General features: G+C 39.7%; 1 protein-coding gene across 1 annotated transcript in view; it reads right to left on the bottom strand.

Moving 5' to 3' along the window:
• Positions 1-732: 732 nt before the first annotated feature.
• plekhd1 (pleckstrin homology and coiled-coil domain containing D1) overlaps positions 733-21,544 on the bottom strand; it is a 61,102-nt gene continuing 40,290 nt past the window's right edge. Inside the window, exons 5-7 of the mRNA XM_088647345.1 lie at positions 13,953-14,097; positions 4,508-4,657; positions 733-3,555 (exon numbers count right to left, since the gene is read on the bottom strand). Coding sequence (XP_088503471.1) covers positions 3,395-3,555; positions 4,508-4,657; positions 13,953-14,097 — 456 coding nt within the window. The 3' untranslated portion in view covers positions 733-3,394. The remainder of the gene's footprint in view (positions 3,556-4,507; positions 4,658-13,952; positions 14,098-21,544) is intronic.

Raw genomic sequence — 21,544 nt, 5'->3', positions numbered from 1 at the left:
CTACAAGGCATAATAAGTTATTGTACCTGTGTTACTGATACTTAAGAAAGCTTACAAATCTGCCATTAAAGCACCACTGGGATTATCTGACCACAATGCTATGCATTCTGACCTATAAAACAGCCCTGAAAAGAGGTAAAAGAGCTATTGCCACTCAAGACACATAATCAAATGTGTAGATGACTCTGTCATTGATAGCCTGCTGCGAGCAAAAGAGTGGAGCCACGGACCCATCGTTGATGAGTTTGCCACCTGGTTTGAACAAAACTTCCTCAAGCTAAATGTGTTGTTGTGGGAAAATGCTTCTTCCAAAGAGCAGGACACAGTCTTGTGCAGATTCAGTTGTTTTATTGAGTCTCAAAAAGTACAGCAGTGCACGTTGGGTCTGCCCCGCAGAACAGACAAACTGCAAGGGGTTCCCCAACTATTGTATACATTACAGACAGGAAACAAAGGTACTACAATACTTGACACTTTTAGGCTTTTCCCTTTGTTATTGCAGTTGTTGGTACCAGTCGCTTTGCTCTAACGAATATTGTAAGACTATAAGACCAAAGACAGGATAATTGATTTCAGAAAAAAACACCCACACTCCTGCTTTGGGAGAGATTCACCGGAGCTAGTAGAACAGTAGACGTATGTGGGGACTGTTCTGGACCCCAAGCTAAATTTCGAAGCCAATACTGACTTGATCCTCAACAAAGACTCTCCCTAACAGATACTCTATCTGTTCTTCATCAATCAGCAATATGATTAGTTGTAAATGTAGGAATATGCACATATGTATATTGTATAAATAGGAACAAGTAATAGGTTTATTCCATGCTGAAAAAAGGGAGAAAGAAAACACAACGTTTCAGCCGTGAAGCCTTCTTCAGGTGTGAGGCTTCACAAGAGGCTTCACGGCCGAAACGTTGTGTTTTCTTTCTCCCTTTTTATCAGCATGGAATAAACCTATTACTTGTTCCTTTGCAGCCTACGCATGCTGACCCAGCTACCCACCTGAACTATTGTATAGTGTTATGTGAATCATAATCAAAAAAGAAGAAAGAAAACACAACGTTTCAGCCGTGAAGCCTTCTTCAGGTGTGAGGCTTCACAAGAAGGCTTCACGGCCGAAACGTTGTGTTTTCTTTCTCCTTTTTTATCAGCATGGAATAAACCTATTACTTGTTACTTTGCAGCCTACGCATGCTGACGCAGCTACCCACCTGAACTATTGTATAGTGTTGTGTGAATCATAATCACTTGGAATACCTGGCCGTGTTTACAAAACCTATGCAGACCTAAAGGCTGAAGTCTTCACAGAAATACTTAATCTCTCACTACAACAGTCTGCTGTTCCTATCTGCTTTATGAGGACCACCATTATTCCAATACCTAAGAAAATTAACAAGTAATAGCTTTATTCCATGCTGAAAAAAAAGAAGAAAGAAAACACAACGTTTCGGCCGTGGAGCCTTCTTCAGGTGATCTCAGCATGGAATAGGTCCTTAGCATGAAATGAAATTCACAGTTAACCCATGGTTTCTGGTTGAGAAAAACCCAGATTATTTATGACAAAGACATCCACAAATTTCTTAATAAAGTCTGTAATGACTGTTGCGTACTCATTCGGGTTGGATTATGTGTCTTTGAACATGGTCCAGTCCACAGACTCAAAGCAGTCTTCTTTATTGTTCATTTTGTCTCCTTGGACAAGTATTGTATCATTCTCACTACTGGGTTCTCGCGCTTCTGTTTCTGCATGTGAAGAGGAAGTAGAAGCACAGACAAATGATTTGATTGAAATGTGGATGAGGAAAAGAGCGATATGCATCTGTGATGGTAGTATAGCAATTGTCAAAAGTGTTAGCACATCTAGCGGGGCAGGAGATGCTGGTAGTATTTTGGATGCATTTTCTTAAAGTTGGTCTGATTGAAATCCCTGGATAAAATGAATATAGCAACAAGGTTTGCAGTTTCATGTTTGTTAATTACAATGTATAGTTCATTGTGTGAATGTTTGAGTGCAAACTGGAAAAATTGTTGGGGTGGATGGCAGAATTAAGTGAGTTTGGGGTGAACCATGTTTCTGTGAGAAAAAAGTACACAACTGTCCCTTATCTCCCATTGATAAATCAACCTCACTTTGAGTTTGTCTAGTTTGTTTTCTAGCAATGGACATTCGCCAGAAGAATACTGTTTCTGTGAAAGTTGAAAGCCTATGTGTTTCAGTCTTTTTTGGAGGCTTCCATGTCTGCCACCCTTCTATGTTCCATGTTGTTTGGTGTTTTTGTCTTGAAGAGTCAGGTGAACCGGGTGGGAGGTACACAAAGGAAGGTAGTCCAGATAGATATTCTAGGTCTAAAATATTCAAATGTATATTTGTAACTCTTGATCTAATGTCCAAAACAGTATGTCAGTCATACAAAACTACTTCAGGAATAGTTTGAACATATAAAATTAACAATAATTCCACATAACACGACATGAAGTACAATCTGTGAGGAGCTGCACGCAACATACCACCTCTCACTGGCGTCATCTTTAATTTGCCACCATCTTTATTTACTTTGCCAATAACTTTGCACTGCAGTCCTCATATTTTGTGTGTAATAACAGGTTTATGAGAAATGTGAATGTGAGTTATACCCTGGATGCTATACAAACGAGACCTAAGCTGTATCTGTAAAAATCTTCACAAAAAAATTGTGAAATGAACTTGTGAAATTCCCCCACAAGGAAGGAAACCTAAAACTGACCATTAAGAGTGGTCAAAGTCTGAGAACTGTCCGGACACCGTGACCTCCCAGAAGCAGCAGAAAAGTGCTATATAAACTGGAAGTTTTGTACCTGTATTTCGAACAATACTTCGGTCTTATTGTTCCTTGCATGCAATAAAACCCATCTGTTTAAACTTAATCTCGGGATCCACAACTTATTTGACTGTTACAACACAATGGACCCAATTTGTCAGGTTAAAATGAAGAATAAAGGCAAAGAATTACCATGCTCTGATACTCAAAGAGAAATGTCACATGAAACTGGATAAAGTGAAGTTAAAAATGAAATGATTGCTATATAAGGTGTAAACCTGAATAGGTAACATTGAATACAGTAGATACTGAATCAAATTAAAATTTCATTTACTTTACACATGCATTGAATATTATCACTGCAGACATGAACAAAAACATATTCTTAAAATGAAACCTCATCTTGTGTTCATTCCAATACAAATTGGTGAACACAATAAATGAGTTAGACTTCACTGAAATAATTATTATAAATATGGGGATATACAGATAAATGCATTCTAAGTGCAACATATCTGAAGTGGTTTCTGTGGTTAGGCCACTAACATAGGCACCCTTCATGGAGAACTCTAAAAGAACACCATGCAGATGTCTTTTCACTCTCTGTCCTCCCCCTTTACAGTGTCTTTGTGAGTCATGATTTTGTAGATACTTTCCCTGAAATATCTGTCACAGGTCAACCTCCTTGCAGTTTCCCGGAGATCCTCCAGGTTTGTCTCCTCAGTGGGAGATACGATGAAGGATTGTGAATGTCTCTCTGTGGAGAACAACAGAAGAAGAACATGAGAGCAGTCACAGGGTGTGATAATCAAAATGAAAAATGGTAAAGAGATTCACAGAAATAAGATTGATATTTTCCCAAAAATGAGTGCAAGTCCCCAGAAATTTTCAGAAAGGGGTACTTATGCAGTTTTGAGAGCATTTCTAAATGCTTTCAATGTAAAGAAACATGGGCATTTCTAAAAGACCACATCTGTTCAGATTGAGCACCTGCAATGTTTGCTTACAAATTGGGGTGTGGTATATACAGTGGGCAAGGAATAAATGTAATCTTAAACTTTTTGTTTGTTCTTAAAATATGTTCAACAGCCACAGGAGTTACATTTATGTACAATTGTAGTTTTTGATATAAAGGTGGAGCAAATTGGTTGATATATCCCAGTGTGATGAAAAAGTGGTGTACTTCTGTTGTCAATGACAGTAATACAAGATTTATTTTTGTAAATTATTATTCTTGTCTGGTCCTCCCATGGAGTATACTTCTCCATGTGGTTACCCTAACAACATTAAACTGCATACCAGGACGTGAAATGAAGTCAATCTGTCTCTGACACTGAAGTACTGAAATAGAAATGGAAGTTTTCTTTAACTGTCCTAAGTATCAATTACTGTATTTGTCTACCTTATCCTCTCCAAAACATTTACTTCATTGCTCATTGTTGTAACTGAAGTAGCATCCTGTGATAGAAGAGCAAAACTGTGTAGTAGAAATAATTGGTATTAAAAGGGATAGAGAGGCAATGAGTGAAATTAAGTTTAGTGAATTTGATCTAATGAGTTCAGTAATAGAACCAGTGGGTAATTATTATGTTACCGATTGGAGTACAGCATATAGTGATATGGTGATACCTGTATACTGAGTCACTGGTAGACATTTAGTCTATGATTGATTGCTGGGCTTCAAAAACACTACCCAGATTCTGACTTACTAAGTCCCCAGTTGTTGTAAGATTCCTTCTTCTGAATCCTGCAGCTTTTTATCCTGCAAGCTGTGGCCTTGTGTATGTAGACAGAATTCTTCATTATAGCTGGCAGCTTGGCGTCAATTTCTGCATTTCTGATACATTCTTCAAAAAACTCTGTAAAATAAACAAATATACTTAAAATAAGTACCTTTGATATAAAACATTCATAGTGAAACAGCATTAAAAATAGTAAAGGTAAGAAAAATTCTATAAGGTCTTTCAAAGGTATCTTTAAAATAACTTTTTAATAATGATTACAGTCACAGAAAAGCAGTGGAATTCTCAGTGCAGATACAGTGAACAGTATTGCTGAACTAAAATATTTGCATTTTTGTTATTTTGTCAGGAAACTCCCTGATGATGATTATTTTTTCATTTCTTTCAAAAAAGACAGCTGAACAATGGAAATTGTTACATCGATACTACTTAACTGCATCACTGCTTTTTTTTACTGAACGAAGCATTAATTCAAGCACAGCAAATACAATGAATTGGCCACAATTTCAACAGTAACAATGATTAGTAAAACTGATAACATTAGTAAGAGCCAATAATTAATGTTTTAATGGAAATCAAGACGTTTTGGTTTCTGTATATACAGTGCCTTGCGAAAGTATTTGGCCCCCTTGAACTTTTCAACCTTTTGCCACATTTCAGGCTTCAAACATAAAGATATAAATTTTTTATTTTATGTGAAGAATCACCAACAAGTGGGACACAATTGTGAAGTGGAACGAAATCTATTGGATTTTTGAAACTTTTTTAACTAATAAAAAAATGAAAAGTGGGGCGTGCAAAATTATTCGGCCCCCTTGCATTAATACTTTGTAGAGCCACCTTTTGCTGCGATTACAGCTGCAAGTCGCTTGGGGTATGTCTCTATCAGTTTTGCACATCGAGAGACTGAAATTCTTGCCCATTCTTCCTTGCAAAACAGCTCGAGCTCAGTGAGGTTGGATGGAGAGCGTTTGTGAACAGCAGTTTTCAGCTCTTTCCACAGATTCTCGATTGGATTCAGGTCTGGACTTTGACTTGGCCATTCAAACACCTGGATACGTTTATTTGTGAACCATTCCTTTGTAGATTTTGCTGTATGTTTGGGATCATTGTCTTGTTGGAAGATAAATCTCCGTCCCAGTTTCAGGTCTTTTGCAGACTCCAACAGGTTTTCATCCAGAATGGTCCTGTATTTGGCTGCATCCATCTTCCCCTCAATTTTAACCATCTTCCCTGTCCCTGCTGAAGAAAAGCAGGCCCAAACCATGATGCTGCCACCACCATGTTTGACAGTGGGGATGGTGTGTTGAGGGTGATGAGCTGTGTTGCTTTTACGCCAAACATATCGTTTTGCATTGTGGCCAAAAAGTTCGATTTTGGTTTCATCTGACCAGAGCACCTTCTTCCACATGTTTGGGGTGTCTCCCAGGTGGCTTGTGGCAAACTTTAGACGAGACTTTTTATGGATATCTTTGAGAAATGGCTTTCTTCTTGCCACTCTTCCATAAAGGCCAGATTTGTGCAGTGTAAGACTGATTGTTGTCCTATGGACAGACTCTCCCACCTCAGCTGTAGTTCTCTGCAGTTCATCCAGAGTGATCATGGGCCTCTTGGCTGCATCTCTGATCAGTCTTCTCCTTGTCTGAGCTGAAAGTTTAGAGGGACGGCCAGGTCTTGGTAGATTTGCAGTGGTCTGATACTCCTTCCATTTCAAGATGATCGCTTGCACAGTGCTCCTTGGGATGTTTGAAGCTTGGGAAATCTTTTTGTATCCAAATCCGGCTTTAAACTTCTCCACAACAGTATTACGGACCTGCCTGGTGTGTTCCTTGGTCTTCATGATGCTCTCTGCGCTTTCAACAGAACCTGAGACTATCACAGAGCAGGTGCATTTATACAGAGACTTGATTACACACAGGTGGATTCTATTTATCACCATCAGTCATTTAGGACAACATTGGATCATTCAGAGATCCTCGCTGAACTTCTGGAGTGAGTTTGCTGCACTGAAAGTAAAGGGGCCGAATAATGTTTGAAGCCTGAAATGTGGCAAAAGGTTGAAAAGTTCAAGGGGGCCGAATACTTTCGCAAGGCACTGTATTAGCTAAAAAAAACATGCATAATTTACCAATATTTTGACCTACCAATAGTTTCCTAGTTGTCCAACATACAATTAACAGTAATATCTGAAAAATATCTCCCCAAATTAAAATAACAATCACCCCAAACTCATAACTAAAGAATGCCACCTACTGTACCTCATATCTCAAATACATTCTGGTAACAAAATATGCAATGATACTGAAGTAGAACATACAACACATATATATATATATTATTGATGGAAAATATATTTATATAATTTATCTGTACTCAACACTACAGTATTAATTCAAACACATTGTATAATATGTTGGCTGTCTTAACATATCTTAAGCTGCTCCAACAATTACACTACAAATCAAAGGACAGCTACACATCAAAGGACAGGACTTGGGACAGGACTTAGCAGGTCAACTTATGCTACATATCAAAGGATAGCTACACATCAAAGGACAGGACTTGGGACAGGACACACTGGAGACAGATGCTACATATCAAAGGGCGGGACGAATACCCATGAAGTGGTGAAACAAAACTTCTTCCTGAGATCATACTGTATATAAGAGCTGGGAAACCCTTGCAGTTTGTCTGTTCTGCGGGGCAGACCCAACGCGCGTTGATGTCATTATTGAACTCAATAAAATAACTGAATCCATGCAAGACTGTCCTGCTCCTTTGATGAAGGATTCCCACAACAATATGGTTATACTTAAGAACATATATTACACTCATGTCAACCTTTGTGGATTTATCTTTCGGGAACTTGAATAAAGGTAATGTCTGAAAAGAGATGATCACGAGAGGGAAACCACTCCTCACCACTAGTTTGGTCATGGAAGTTTCTTATAAATGGGAACATGTCTTGAAAACAAAAAACAATACAACCATAACACTCAAAGAAATTATTTTGTATAAGGGTACAGTAAACATGTTCTTCCTCAGGCAGTGACTGTCTCCTTCAATCTCTGCTAAAGTATTGTTATAAACTAGCAGAGTGAGAAAATAACCTGAACATTAGGGAAAATTTGAGGTTCTATTTATTCTCCGGCACATACTAGTAATAAAGTAATACATCAGATTCAAAACTTAACCAGAGAATCAAAGTATTAACTAACAAAAAACAAAATAATCCACACACAATAGGCCTGTACACTGTAGACACAGAAAACCTATCCCTGTAATCTGACAGCACTGTACAATAACTAAAGACGCCGAAAAAAAACTGCATCCTAGTAAATGGATACTGTCATGACCTCTTTATTGCAGCATCTCCCAATTGTTGGTTGCCCTGGGAAACCGTCACATTATCACAAGGGCTTGCAGTTTTCCAGGTCTTGCTGCACAAACCCGATCTCCTACTTGTGATCTGCCTCAATTAACAATGACCCAATTTTTATATTCAATTCCTGTTTTCTGTATTTAATGCCGAAGCACTGCTTCAGTGGCTCTTCTTCATTGTTCCTTTTACTCTGTCTTGTCTGCACTGCTGCAACCTGACCTCCTGTTCATCAGGCAGATGCCTCAGCCTGGCATGCTAAGACCTTTTGCAACCCTTTTCTTGGTTCTCAACAAGTCAAATAGCTGTTATCCCTCAGGGCTTGCTAAGACCAAGATACCTTAGTGTCCTCCTTTTTCTGGGAGTTCAGCATAGGATTCCATTCTGAAGGCAAGGCTGCCCAATTCCTGTCATTGGGCTGATTCACCAGGGTTCAGATCTCCGGGACTGACACTGACCACCCTTGCTTCTCGGTGCTGAAGCAGTTTAATCTGACTTGAATCCAGGATTGCACTTCAGAAGGCTCTGAGAATTGAAAGGGGACTGAGGATGTCTCTATTGCCTCCTGTACATTGCAAATGTCTCCCGCAGTTGGTCCAGAGGGCACCTGAGCATCCAATTCCATTTGAATCTGGGCACCTCCATCAGAGAGTTGAACCTGGAACACCAAGCTGACAGCACACACTTGACCTGGTCTTGGAGTAGACCCCCCACAGGGGCAAGCACCTTGAATCATCAGCTCCTGGGCCTCTGACTGGACCACTGTGTGGTCACCCTTTCTGTAAAGCCTACGGGCCAAAGCGCAGCTGTCCTCTGAGGTGATGCCATCTCTGGCTACTTAGTGGGCTGTCTCCCAGATCCGTGTGGCACTCTTCCTTCTAGGGACTCACTGGGCGTCTGTGTCCCAGGGCTGAGGGTCCCACATTCCGTCTGGTGGGCTGTTATGAGTATTCTCCCAGACCATCGCACCTCACTTATTTTCTTTTCTTGCTGACCGGCTTGGGCAATTCTTGCTTTGCCTGTCATTTCATTTTCAGTTTTGATTTTCCATTACTGACCGGTCTGGGCAGATTTAGTTCTATTATCACTGTTGCCATTTCTGGTTCAGTTTCACTTTCCCTCCATTCCAGAGCACTCAAACCCTTAATCAGTCGGGTCTTTTGGGGTGTTCTGTCACCCTCCGGTCTCTTGCGCTTGGGTTCTGACTAATCACCACCTGTACATATCTGTATGTCTCAGCATTACAGTGAACAATCTTCCTATTCCAGAAAAAGAAGAATATTTTGAATTTGATAGATAGTTTAGTTCTCTATGATAATGTTCATATCACGTAGCCAGAATCTGGTCTCAAAAACTAATCAGAACAAAGGCCTTTTGCCTGGCATAAGCTTTGAAGAACAGGAGGGTGATGGTGATTTTCCTTCTTCTCTCTGTATCTTCTCCTGTTTCTCTTTCTTGCTGTCTTCCTTTCCTTCTCTTGTCTTTCTTTCCTCATTATTTATATTGTGACTATGGATAAATGTTCAGGCTCTATTAAGGTCCTAATTAAGTTAATTAACTAAAATAAACTCACTTGATAATTTGTGTTTATCTGCCTCTTAGCCCATCAGCTGCTTGGGAAACATCTCCAATTACAACCATTATTTGAGGTTTTCTGAATGGTTCACATTTTTCCAGGAAAACAAAGATCATTAAAAGTTTGATACAACAAGCGCATAACGGTATCTTATTTTTAAAAATAAGCAGTCTGTTTCAATGGTTTAAGCATAATGAATATTTTGTAATACCAACTACAAGACATATTATGAGGATTTTTGAAGAAGGCTAGCTAGAAGCATGTATTAAGTAAGAAACTGTCTTATACCTTTTAACACATTTTTTACTTTAAAACGCATATCATATTCATTCACTGGCTACACTTGGCTGTCATGGGTGACCATCTTCTGTAATTTTAAAGATGATTGACAAAACCAATATGGGATTTGCACTTTGTTTAGCAGTTGTTGTTTTATTAGATATCTTGTACAGTACAGCACAGTTGTCATGGTGAACTCTCTTTGACACTCTTCGTATCCTCATTTTGACATCTTTGAGTCTCAAAGTGCAGGACTCTATACTTCCAGAGTGCCTCACAATTCACAGAGACAAACATCTTTGTCAAATCAAAGAATGCTAAGAAGAAATGTAGGTGCTATTGACATTTTTGTTGTAATTGATGGTATGTAAAAACACACACTGGATTTCTGGGTGAAGTTATTCAGCAAGAAGAATGAGAGGTGCAGGAAAGTTCTTCTAATGATCATACCTACAATGGGCAGCAGATTAATAATAATAATTTCTTACACTTATATAGCACTTTTCTGGACACTCCACTCAAAGCGCTTTACAGGTAATGGGGACTCCCCTCCACCACCACCAATGTGCAGCATCCACCTGGATGATGCGACAGCAGCGCCCTGGGATTTTTAATGACCACAGAAAATCAGGACCTCGGTTTTACATCTCATCCGAAGGACGGGCCTGTTTACAGTATAGTGTCCCCATCACTATACTGGGGCATTAGGACCCACATGGACCGCAGGGTGAGCACCCCCTGCTGGCCCCACTAACACCTCTTCCAGCAGCAACCTTAGTTTTTCCCAGGAGGTCTCCCATCCAGGTACTGACCAGGCTCACACCTGCTTAGCTTCAGTGGGTTGCCAGTTGTGAGTTTCAGGGTGATATGGCTGCTGGTAAAGATATGCTTTGTTGTTCCTCATTTGTGTGATGGCTTTCCTCAACTCCTTAAGTGTTGAAAAGAGTTCTAAGCTCATCTACAGTATAATAGGGTATTGTCAGATGGAATTGAATATATTGTTGTTGACTATGTATTTGTAATTTAATAGATTTGCAAAATGGTCCTTCCTATAGCCATTGAATGTTTCCTTTTCCTCAGCCCCCCCCCCCCCCCTTCTTTAGGAACACTGTATATAAAAAAGTCATTGTGGCAGTAAAGAGACCACAAATATAATTTTTTGATGCAAGATGTTGAATTTAAATTTCCTTATCTGTTTTCACCACCTGTTTGTCATGTCACAACGTCTTTTAATCTCTACCCATGCTTAAGTACTCTGTCATGCCTTGCACTTGTGAGCCATAAGTTTATTGATCACCTGATCATTTTTGTTGAACAATCCTGGTATTTCACAGTACAAAGTCCAAGTACAGTGCCTTGCAAAAGTATTCACCTCCCTTGTACTTTTCACATTTTATTGTGTTACAGCATGGAGCTATGATGTATTTAACTGAGAATTTTTGCTACTCATCAACACAAAGTACTATATAACATAAAAGTGGAAAAGAATCCAGACATTTTACTCAATTAATTAAAAATAAAAAACAAAAAAATATATGAATGCATAAGTATTCAGCCCCCCCCCAGAGTTAATACTCAGTTTTGGAGGACTGCCTGTTCTGGGCAGATTCACAGTTTTTCCATACCTTTTTAATGATGGACTTCACTGTGTGATGATGATGTTATCCGGTTAGTCGGATCCAACTCTCGGCGATTCTATAGGCCATCTCTCGCCACGCTTTCCGGTCTTGGACTTTCCCTTTCAGCTGTTCTATACCTAAGCCAGTGTCCGTTTTGATGGCATCGAGCCACCACGTTCTTTGGCGGCCTCATCTTCTTGTTCCACTGACCATTCCAAGCATCATTGCCATTCGATCTCTTCACTATTGATGGTTATTTTGACTGTTCCATTTCCAGCTGTTGTCATGATCTTCGTCTTTTTGATGTTGAGGTGGAGACCCATCTTTTCACTTTCCTTTTTGATTCTTAATATGATATATTTCAGGCCATCTTCCGTTTCCTCCAGTAATGTTGTATCATCAGCATAGCGGAGATTATTAATATTTCTGCCTCCAATCTTCACACCGATTTCCGATTCTTCCAGATCTGATTTCCTCATGATAATTTCTGCGTAAAGATTGAAAAGAAAAGGGGACAGAATACAGCCTTGTCGCACACCTTTCTCGATTTTGAACCACTTGGTGTCTCCATGTTGTGTTCGAACAGTTGCTTCTCGGCCTTTAAAAAAGGATCTTATCAGTTGGATCAAGTGTGCTGGCACTCCCAGTTCTTGCAAGGCCTTCCATAGCTTATCGTGTTCAATGCAGTCGAATGCCTTACTGTAGTTGATTAAGCAAATGTAGATGTTTTTCTAATGTTCATCACATTTCTCCATAATCCACAGCAGATTTGTGATATGGTCACGGGTACCACGACCTCGTTTGAATCCAGCTTGCGAGTCAGGTAGTTCTGCTTCAATGATTGGGTGCAGGCGCTGCTGTACGATCTTCAGAAGAACTTTGCTCGCATGAGGAATCAGGGCTATATTACGGTAGTTGGAACAGTCCCTTGCAACACCTTTCTTACTTCACTGTACTTCAAGGTATATTCAATGCCTTGGAAATTTCCGTATATCCTTGCCCTGAGTGGTATTTTTCAAGAACCTGCTCAGATCTGCTTGGAATGTTCCTTGGTCTTTATGGTGTAGTGTTTCCTTGTAAATACACTAACTAAGTGGGGAAGCTCCCAGACACAGGTGTATTTATTCTGAAATCATGTGAAACACCTCAGCTGCACACAGGTAGACTCTAGTCACGTAATTATGTGGCTTGGAGAAGAGAGTTGGTTACTTCAGACGTAATTTAGGTCTGTCAAAGCAAGACATTAGTAAAATGTTCGGGGTTTTTTTTTTCACTTCGATGTTATAGAGTACTTTGTGTTGATAAGAGGCAAACATTCTCAGTTTAATACTGTACATCATGGTTCCATGCTGTAACACAATAAAATGCGAAAAAGACCATACCCAGCCCCCTTACAACATCGTAGGAGAAACAAACTGGTCTCATTCATTAGTGTTGCATTTGTGCCCGTATGTGCCATTGAAAGTAGCTTCCCAGCTGCTTTCATTCCCTAGATATAGTGCCTTCTTTTTCAGGTGATCATGTGACCATGTATAGCAACTTTGACCATCAGTAGCCCCTCTTTTGAGTTCAAGCACTCAATTACAGGTACGAAGATAACTATGTCTGGAATTGTGTTACTCTGTTTTCCCAGGTGGGGGGCAGCAATTTATTTTGCTTTTAATACCAGAATCTTCTGTGCGTTTGTGTAATTTTCCTGTTTGTGTGAAAAGGAAAATTGAATTTCTCACCAATATCATATACTAATCAGATGAGTTGTGGGTGTAACCTTAAAAAGCAAACAAGCAAATGCATGTTCTTACAAAGAGGCTTTAACTAGTATGTGTTAATACTCCATAGCTGTGACCTTATTTTTAAATCTGAAGAAGTAATCAGATTCTCACTGTGTGCTTTTTAAATTCATATGCAAATCAAGGGTCATTTGATGATTTGACCCATCTTTCGAACTGCTTATTTAAAAAGGTTAGGATTAGCAACATCCTGTATTACCACAGTTTTTATATATTTTTGTGCAAAAAATTGTAAATGTGAAAGGGGATTTATTAAAGGGACACTATGTACTTGAACCAGGCAGTTCTTAACTAAACTGCAAAACAACATTGGAAATTCTACCGTCTCACACATGCAGACCACGGAGCTATTGGAGTGTTCTTACATTAAAAAATAGCACGATTAGGTCACAGTCTTTTTATTTTTGTGTTTCTGGTCAATATTTGGTATAGAATACAGCATTAGGGTACACCCTGATATGCAAATAAACAAACATATGAGTGCCTCTGTTAAGACGTCATATTTCTCCAAACTGAAATCATGTCTTTTGCAGCATGTGATGTAATGACCTAGGATGTTTGCTTGTCCAGCTCCGAGATGTCAACCCCAGCAGACAGCACTATCACTGAAACCCACCACATTTGTTAGTGCTGCGTTTGTGCCATTGAAAGTAGCATTTGTGCTGCTTTAATAATTGAGATATAGCTCCTTGTTTTGTTCGGGTTATCATTTCGGGTAAAAAAGGAAGTTTAAACCCCAAATACCCTCCCTAGACCCCGCCATTCTCACTTTTTAATTGGCCGACATCTCCCTTCATGTGCTCTTCCTTCTCCCGGGATCTTTCCATAGAGTTGAGGCCCTGTTCCAGGCTCCGTAGAGCCTCCTCAGCAATGTTCAGCCTCTTTTCCAGCTGCACACGGGCCTTTATCTCAGTCTGGTAGAGAGAATGAACAGAGCAGTGATGTGAAACACAACAAAACAAAAGAGACATCTTGGGAAAGTGTAAAGCAATAGTTAGGCCTCTGGACTTCCAGCTGGAGAGCCATGAATTTTATCTTCATTGCCAGTTTCATTGTGTCTAAAACTTTGTGAGGCTGTGAGAAAGAAAGGTTCTGAATGATAGATAGGTTTGTGAGGGGGATATGGGTCTTTGAGACTTCTCATGATGTTCTGGGAGATACAGTAGCTAGCCACTATATATGTTGCTAGGCAACAGCATTTGGAATCTTCTAGGTAGAAGCAGAGGAGTTAGAGGAGTGAGGGTGACCTTGTAGAGGGAACCTGTTGTTTTGGGGAGTTTATTCTAGTTTCACTCACAAGCCCCATTTTAAGTCACATGAACCTCACAAAATTTCTTTTACATTTACATTTCTTGAACTCCCAATCATTTGGAAAAGAAAAGTCTTGTTTGTCATAAATAATTAAAGTAATAATAAAAAAAAACATTAGGGTCATATTTATTCACACCCCTATAGTAAGTATTGTAGCACTTACGGGTTTGTGCAGGACAAAAGACAAGTGGAGACAAAGTAGGAAAACAACCACCAGCTTTTATTCTCCTTTACAACCAAAATAACCAACTAACGGATTTACACACACACATGTAGCGGCAAGGCTTATTAAAAATACAGGAATTAAGTTTGCTGCTCCCTTGTCTCTCTGTCTCTCATTTCAGTGGTGCTGGATACAGAGAGGCCATTCCATTTGGTTCACATTTAAGGTGTTTTTCTAGCTGATAGAGTTTCCTGATAAGGAACAACTCCCAAGGCTGAGATTCTCCAGCTACCTTAATAAATGGTAATATCTGGTGCCTTACTCTCTGGGAGATTCCAAGGGAGAGTCTCATCCCAGGTGGTTTACAACCCTAAGGTCAGAGTACATTGTTACTCATCTTCCACCTCAATCAGCCAATCAGGAACTAGTAGGGCAGGGTAACCCCACGTGGGTCTCGAATGCCCACGGAACTGTCAACCAATGAACAATCACAGTTCTTCCAGGTAAAACAGGCAGCACAGGGCTCCTCCGTGCCCCTCCAGAACTTCTCGGACTCAGCTCAGACAATCACGTAACAGCCAGTGTGTCCAAGTGTCCAAGTACATCTTTGTAAGATGGTGGCGCACATGGACGCAGCGGCTTCATTAGCTCTCAAACAATGGTGCTTTTTGTTCGTTATTCTTACATTTTTTGTCACGTTATTTACTCAAAACACTGAAGCTTACTTCTCCTACGACCGGAAAACATTACTGGACATCAGAAACAACTGCAGGGATTTCTCCTTTAGTTCGCTCGACCTGGATTACATCAGCTCGTCCATCCTCTACACCGCAGACCCGGAAGCCGCGGAGCCACCTGACCGTGTCCGCCGGGAGAGGAGATGGCGCAAGCGGTGCGAGCGCAAACAGAAATGCGGTAAGAGAGCCGGGCTGCAAATAAGACTAAAAGTACGCTGGGCAAACGTTCCAAGGTCAAATTCTTCCAGCACGGGGGTACCTTTAAAGCGGAGACGACGGCACCGAAATTTTTTGGCGCGCCTTCTCTTTAAAGCCCTGGCCAAATATGAAGACAGTACGTACAGTTATAATTCAAACGGAATTAAAAACTACACATCCCAGTAACCATGGTGGTGCTTGTGATCATTGCGTTTAACCAACGAAACAGGGCGAAAAATCAGTCACATGACTTTGGGGCAGAGTTTCGAAAGCTTAACCTATCAGCAACAAAGCGAAATTTACACGATAGGCTACCTCAAACTGTCAGTTACACGACTGTGTATGTCGCTTAAGCCACTCCTATTTGGCATTTTAGTTATGGAGGCGAGAAGACGCCCCCCCCCCCTCTCTGGGTGCCTGATTTGCCGCCATCTTTAAACGCTTCGTGTCCAAATCGCAGTAGCTACGCGTACGAAATAAAGTTCATCCCAGCTACAAAACATATATATTTTTGTGGTAAGAGGGAGCAAAACATCAGTATTTACTGCTATTAATTAGTGTACGATTTATAGTTGAAATCTGAGCCTAAATATAAAGTTAAAATCTCGACAAAGCAATGTAGGAAATACAGAGAAAATAAATCCTTTCTGACATCTAAAATCAGTTTCGATCAAGGTCTCTAAAACGAACAAGAAAAAGAGGATTTTCGGAGGGCAATTACGCTGTATTTATATAGAATAAGTGATTTATGAGCAATCTAATTTCTTGTTCGTTTAAAACAGTGAAATGTCAGCTGCAAAAGATCGCACCAGAAACAGCACTCTCTCTGCCTGTCATAGACGTTCAGGAAAGGCTGAATGAAGTCATGGTGATCAATAATAACAGTTGTAGGACAAGAAACAAAAGATAGTGAAAACTTAAGATTTTTAAGGCTAAAACTCAAATTCATTCTACAAATTAAGGGAAATGAGAATTCAGGACGTTAAAGTGCTAGAGGTGTAAAAAAATACAAAAATGCACATGAGCAAAAAGTTTTAGAAATGGAGCAAACAGAATAAAAGCCATGCCTATAGTGCAGAAGAGGGATGCAGGAACACTTGCTTAGATATACAAAAAAATCACAAAAAGGTGTATGTTACAAAAGAACATGTAAACATGTACATCAATTTCCCTTCGCGATCAATAGTCTTATCTATAAACATGAAACAGAGTGAGGAATCAGAAATTAGCATGCATAAAAAACAGCAATTCTGTCAGTGAGCCCTAAATGAATTAATAGCAACTATGGTTTCATGGAGGGCTTCTCAGATAGTTGGGCATTTAGGTAAACTGCCAGGTGAAAGGACTTGTAAACATATTTTGTTAAAGCAAGTCAGTTTTTTCCGCAACACATAAAAGACATTTTTCCAAGAAAGTTTAGCCTTTGTCACTAATGAAACCACTAAATAAAGACATAAATATAGAAATCTTAAGATTTGTTTTATTTAATGTTGGTAGCAGGATGAACTGTCAGGTTGAGCTAAGTGTATATTTTGTCGCAGAGTTGCTATAAGTTAACAGTGAAAAGGGTATTTAGAAATGAGTTATTTCAAGATGAAAATTTTCAGAATAATTGCAAATCTAGCAGGATAGAGAAAGCACAGAAAACTGGCAGTTAGATTGATCAGATTAGTATGAAAAGTCATTTAGCAAAGGGAATGAGAAGAGTGACAAACTAGTATACTTTAGATCTTTTTTTCTGAACCAGGGAAAATCTGATCATGTTTCCCTATAACAATAATAAAAAACTTTATTTTATATATTACCATTAAAGGTGGCATCTCAAAGCAATACAGTAGATGTAAAAACAGATAAAAGGACCACAGATTACAAAGTAAATACATATAAGAAAGACAAGCAGTTAGAGGCGAGAGGTGCTACCAAAATTAGAAAATGAAGCAGATACAGACACTAAGTCTTCTGAAAAGAAAGGTTCTGAGGTTAGATTTAAATGCACTCAGGGTACGTGACTGATATCACTGGGAATACAAATTGAGAGCTCTGGGGTGCAGCTAGAGAAGACCCTGTCACCCACAGAATGTAGATGTTCTTGAGGACAGCTAGAAGACCAGAGTCAGACGGACAAAGGTGGGGGAGTAGACAGATAATAAGCCATATACTGTAGGTACAGAATGAGGATGAGGAATTTGAAGTTGACTCGAAACCTGATAGGTAACCAGTGCAAGGACTTGAAAACAGGTGTAATGCATCCCTGATAGGATTCTCGCTGTCATATTCTGAACATATTGAAGATTGCTCAGTGTGGATTTAATTTCCCCAGTGAACAGGATGTGCATTTATTAATTCTAGGAAAAAAAGCCTTTCTTAATTTCTCTAGTTCTTAGTTTCTCTAGTTCCCTTTAAAATAAACTATTATCCCACAATGCAGAGTATTAAATGGCCAGTATTTACACATGATATTTGTGATTTAAAGAAATTAACACAAGCAGCTTTTGGGGATTTAAGTGTTGGCTGAGTTATTGCAGGATAAAAGACTAGAGATGTTGGTAAGAAGAAGATAATTTTGGGAAAGCTAAGGAATACACTGATAACAAGAACACTTCCTAATGGGGTTAGGCATACTTTTGATGAAGATGATGAAGTTAACAGACTGTATGTTTACATAGATACTGAAATGAGGATTGTATTTTAGATTTTGTGCAGTTACTAGTATTGAACTGTGTGTTGGATGCACATGAATTGAAGGAATGGGCAAACATAGCTGATGCGGATCCACAGAGCCAGCATATTAAGATGTTTATAATTGGAGGCAATTTGTTTAAATAACTAGGTATGGATACTGATGTGCAAGAGAGGTGAAAAGGCCAGCACTATAAAATATTTTATTCTCAGTGAGATGCTGCCATTTCATAGTGGGTTTCTAACACTGTGTATAGTTCCATCTATTTCTAATCTCTTTATCCAGTACAGAGGATTTGGAGCCTATCCCAGTAAGCAACGGACACAAGGCAGAATACACCCTGGACATAGCGCCAGTCCATCACAGGACAGACAGACACAAACACACACACACCAGGGCCAGTTTTCCCATAAACCAATTAACTTACCAGTATGTTTTGGAGTGCGAGAGGGAGTCATATCACACATATGGAGAAAAACCATGTAACCCAGAGAGAACATGCAAACCCCACACACACAGGATGGCAGGAATTGAATCTAGGACCCCAGTGCTCCAAGATAGCAATGCTAACCACTTTGCCACCATTATAAATGGATGGATATCTTAGTTATCTTTCTAGTTCACAGGTTTGCATGCATAATTTAATTTTGAAAGGCGCTGAGACATCAGGTACTACTGTTGTATTTATGAAAAAGAAACAAAACAAAAAGCATACTAACAACTGTGCCATCCTACTCTTTAGTTAATACAATTTATTATTTATAAACAGTTAACATTGTTAGCAAAATATTTTGAATTATATTTAACCCTATTTCTTCTTTAGTTTTGTATTTAACTTATTATATGATAGTCAGATTTAATGTATATTTGAACAATGAAAATATATTTTTACAAGATGGGGAAAGTGCAACAACTTATTACAGTGCTAAATTTAATATTGATTGCTAATAGTTTATGCTAACACCTAACTTTCTTAATTAGGTGTAATTAAAACAGTGAACTAAGTGTAACATACCATTCAGAAATACAATCGAGAATAGTTTTGTGGTGTTTGTATGGATGAAACGTTTCTGAAATGTATAACGTAACAAAATTAAAGACGATTAAATTCTGTAATCTTTCCAATTGTAATGTCATTAGACAGAACAAGAAGTTTCTGCTTTGTCTAAGGATGGTATCAAAAAGTAGTCTAGGTGGTGAGAAAGCTGTGCTTAATGATAATTAAGTGACTTAAAAGTAAAAAGAGATGCTTCATATTGCTTGATTAATTTTAAAAACTAAGTTATAAATGCAGACGCGATCGCTGCCATAAGCACTCCAGGCAGTAGAACGTTCGTTCTGTACTGCTGAGCTCCGCGCCTCCTCCCTCTCTCGGTGCCCCGCCCCTCTCTGACGGAGCGCAGTGGGCGGTACGCTATTTTCAGAGCCTCTGATTGGGGAAAAAAAGACCTGCTGATGAGTTTCACACAACAGGAAGAGGAAAGAATGGGATTTTTTCTCTTCGAAACGTGTGTTGTCTTTATGAAATTCGTGTATTTTAAACGTTTAATTAAGAAGTAAAAACCTTACAGCGTACACAGAGATTCTGAGCTGATCACGAGGAAGAAAAATCACCCATTTTTCGCGCATAAAAAGTGGTTTTTAACTCTCGAAACCCATTTTTATAGGTTTTAAAGTCGTGCAATGTCTAAGTTAAGCAGGAACACATCATTATATCTCATTTTTTATTTCTTTTTAAAAAATTTTAAAAATCGTTTGCCCAGCCTACTAAAAGAACAGCAGAACAGACCACCTATACCCAGCCGGTTCCTCGCTAACGTACGGTCCCTAGACAACAAACTGGACGAAATAAAACTCAGGCTCACTACTCGCCAGGAAATAAAAGACTGCTGCACTCTTGTGTTTACGGAAACATGGCTTCACAACAACATACCGGACTCCGCCATTCAGCTGGATGATTTTTTAACTCTCCGATCGGACAGAACAGCCGCCTCTGATAAAAATAAAGGAGGAGGTCTGTGTATTTATATCAACCAAGCATGGTGCAGAGATACTACAGAAATCGCTATCCACTGCTCACCCGACTTAGAATATTTAATGGTAAAATGCCGACCCTTCTACCTACCTAGGGAATCCACGTCGGTCATTATTACTGCTGTATACATACCTCCTAATGCTAATGCTAAGGAAGCAGTCAAAATGCTGTCCAAAGGTATTAGTAAACAAGAATCAGCACACCCTGATGGTGTTTTTATTATTGCAGGTGATTTTAATCAGGGAAATCTGAAATCAGTCCTGTCTAGCTACAACCAACACATTGACTGCCCCACCAGGGGAAACAACACACTTGACCTTGTTTATACTAATGTACCCGGTGCTTACAAAGCAGTACCTCACCCCCCTCTTGGACAATCTGACCACATCTCCTCGTTCCTACTCCCAGCCTACAGACGACTTCTCAAACGCACCAAGACTCCAGTTATAACTGTAAAAACATGGACCAAAGAGGCAGAATCAATGCTTCAGGACTGTTTTGAGTGCACAGACTGGAGTGTGTTCAAAGATGCAGCCTCCCATGGATCCCACACTGATATTGATATGTATGCATCAGCAGTCACTAGCTACATCAGCAAATGTGCCGATGATGTGGTGAGCGTTAAAAAGATATGCAAACTCCCGAATCAAAAACCTTGGATGAACACTGAGATCCGCTCCCTGCTCAAAGCCCGTGATGCAGCCTTCAAATCTGGTAATGAGGAAGAACTGAGAGGGGCTAGGAAAGAATTAAGAGCTGGCATAAAATCTGCCAAGAAACAGTACAAATCCCAGATAGAACACCACTACAACACCAACACTAACCCACGACGCATGTGGCAAGACATAAATACAATCACAAGCTACAAGAGCAAAACAAGCCCTGAAAGCGCTACTGACCCCTCTCTTCCAAACAAGCTTAACACCTTCTATGCACGCTTCGAAGCTCAAAACCCTGAACCAACCACCTGGACCACTGACTCCCCTACCACCCCACCCCCCACACTATCGAAGCTAGATGTGTGGAAATCACTAAGTAGAGTGAACACACATAAAGCTGCTGGACCTGATGGTATCCCTGGCCTGGTACTCAGAACATGTGCCTGGTAGATAGCTGATGTCTGTACCGACATCTTCAACATGTCCTTGGCCCAGGCCACTGTACCTAGCTGCTTCAAGACAACCACCATCGTGCCAGTACCGAAAAAATCAGCCCCCACATGCCTAAACGACTACCG

Source organism: Lepisosteus platostomus, chromosome 10 (assembly GCF_059453375.1).
Source record: "Lepisosteus platostomus isolate fLepPlt1 chromosome 10, fLepPlt1.hap1, whole genome shotgun sequence".
NCBI lineage: Eukaryota > Metazoa > Chordata > Actinopteri > Semionotiformes > Lepisosteidae > Lepisosteus > Lepisosteus platostomus.
This window is presented reverse-complemented; position numbering and strand designations above follow the sequence as displayed.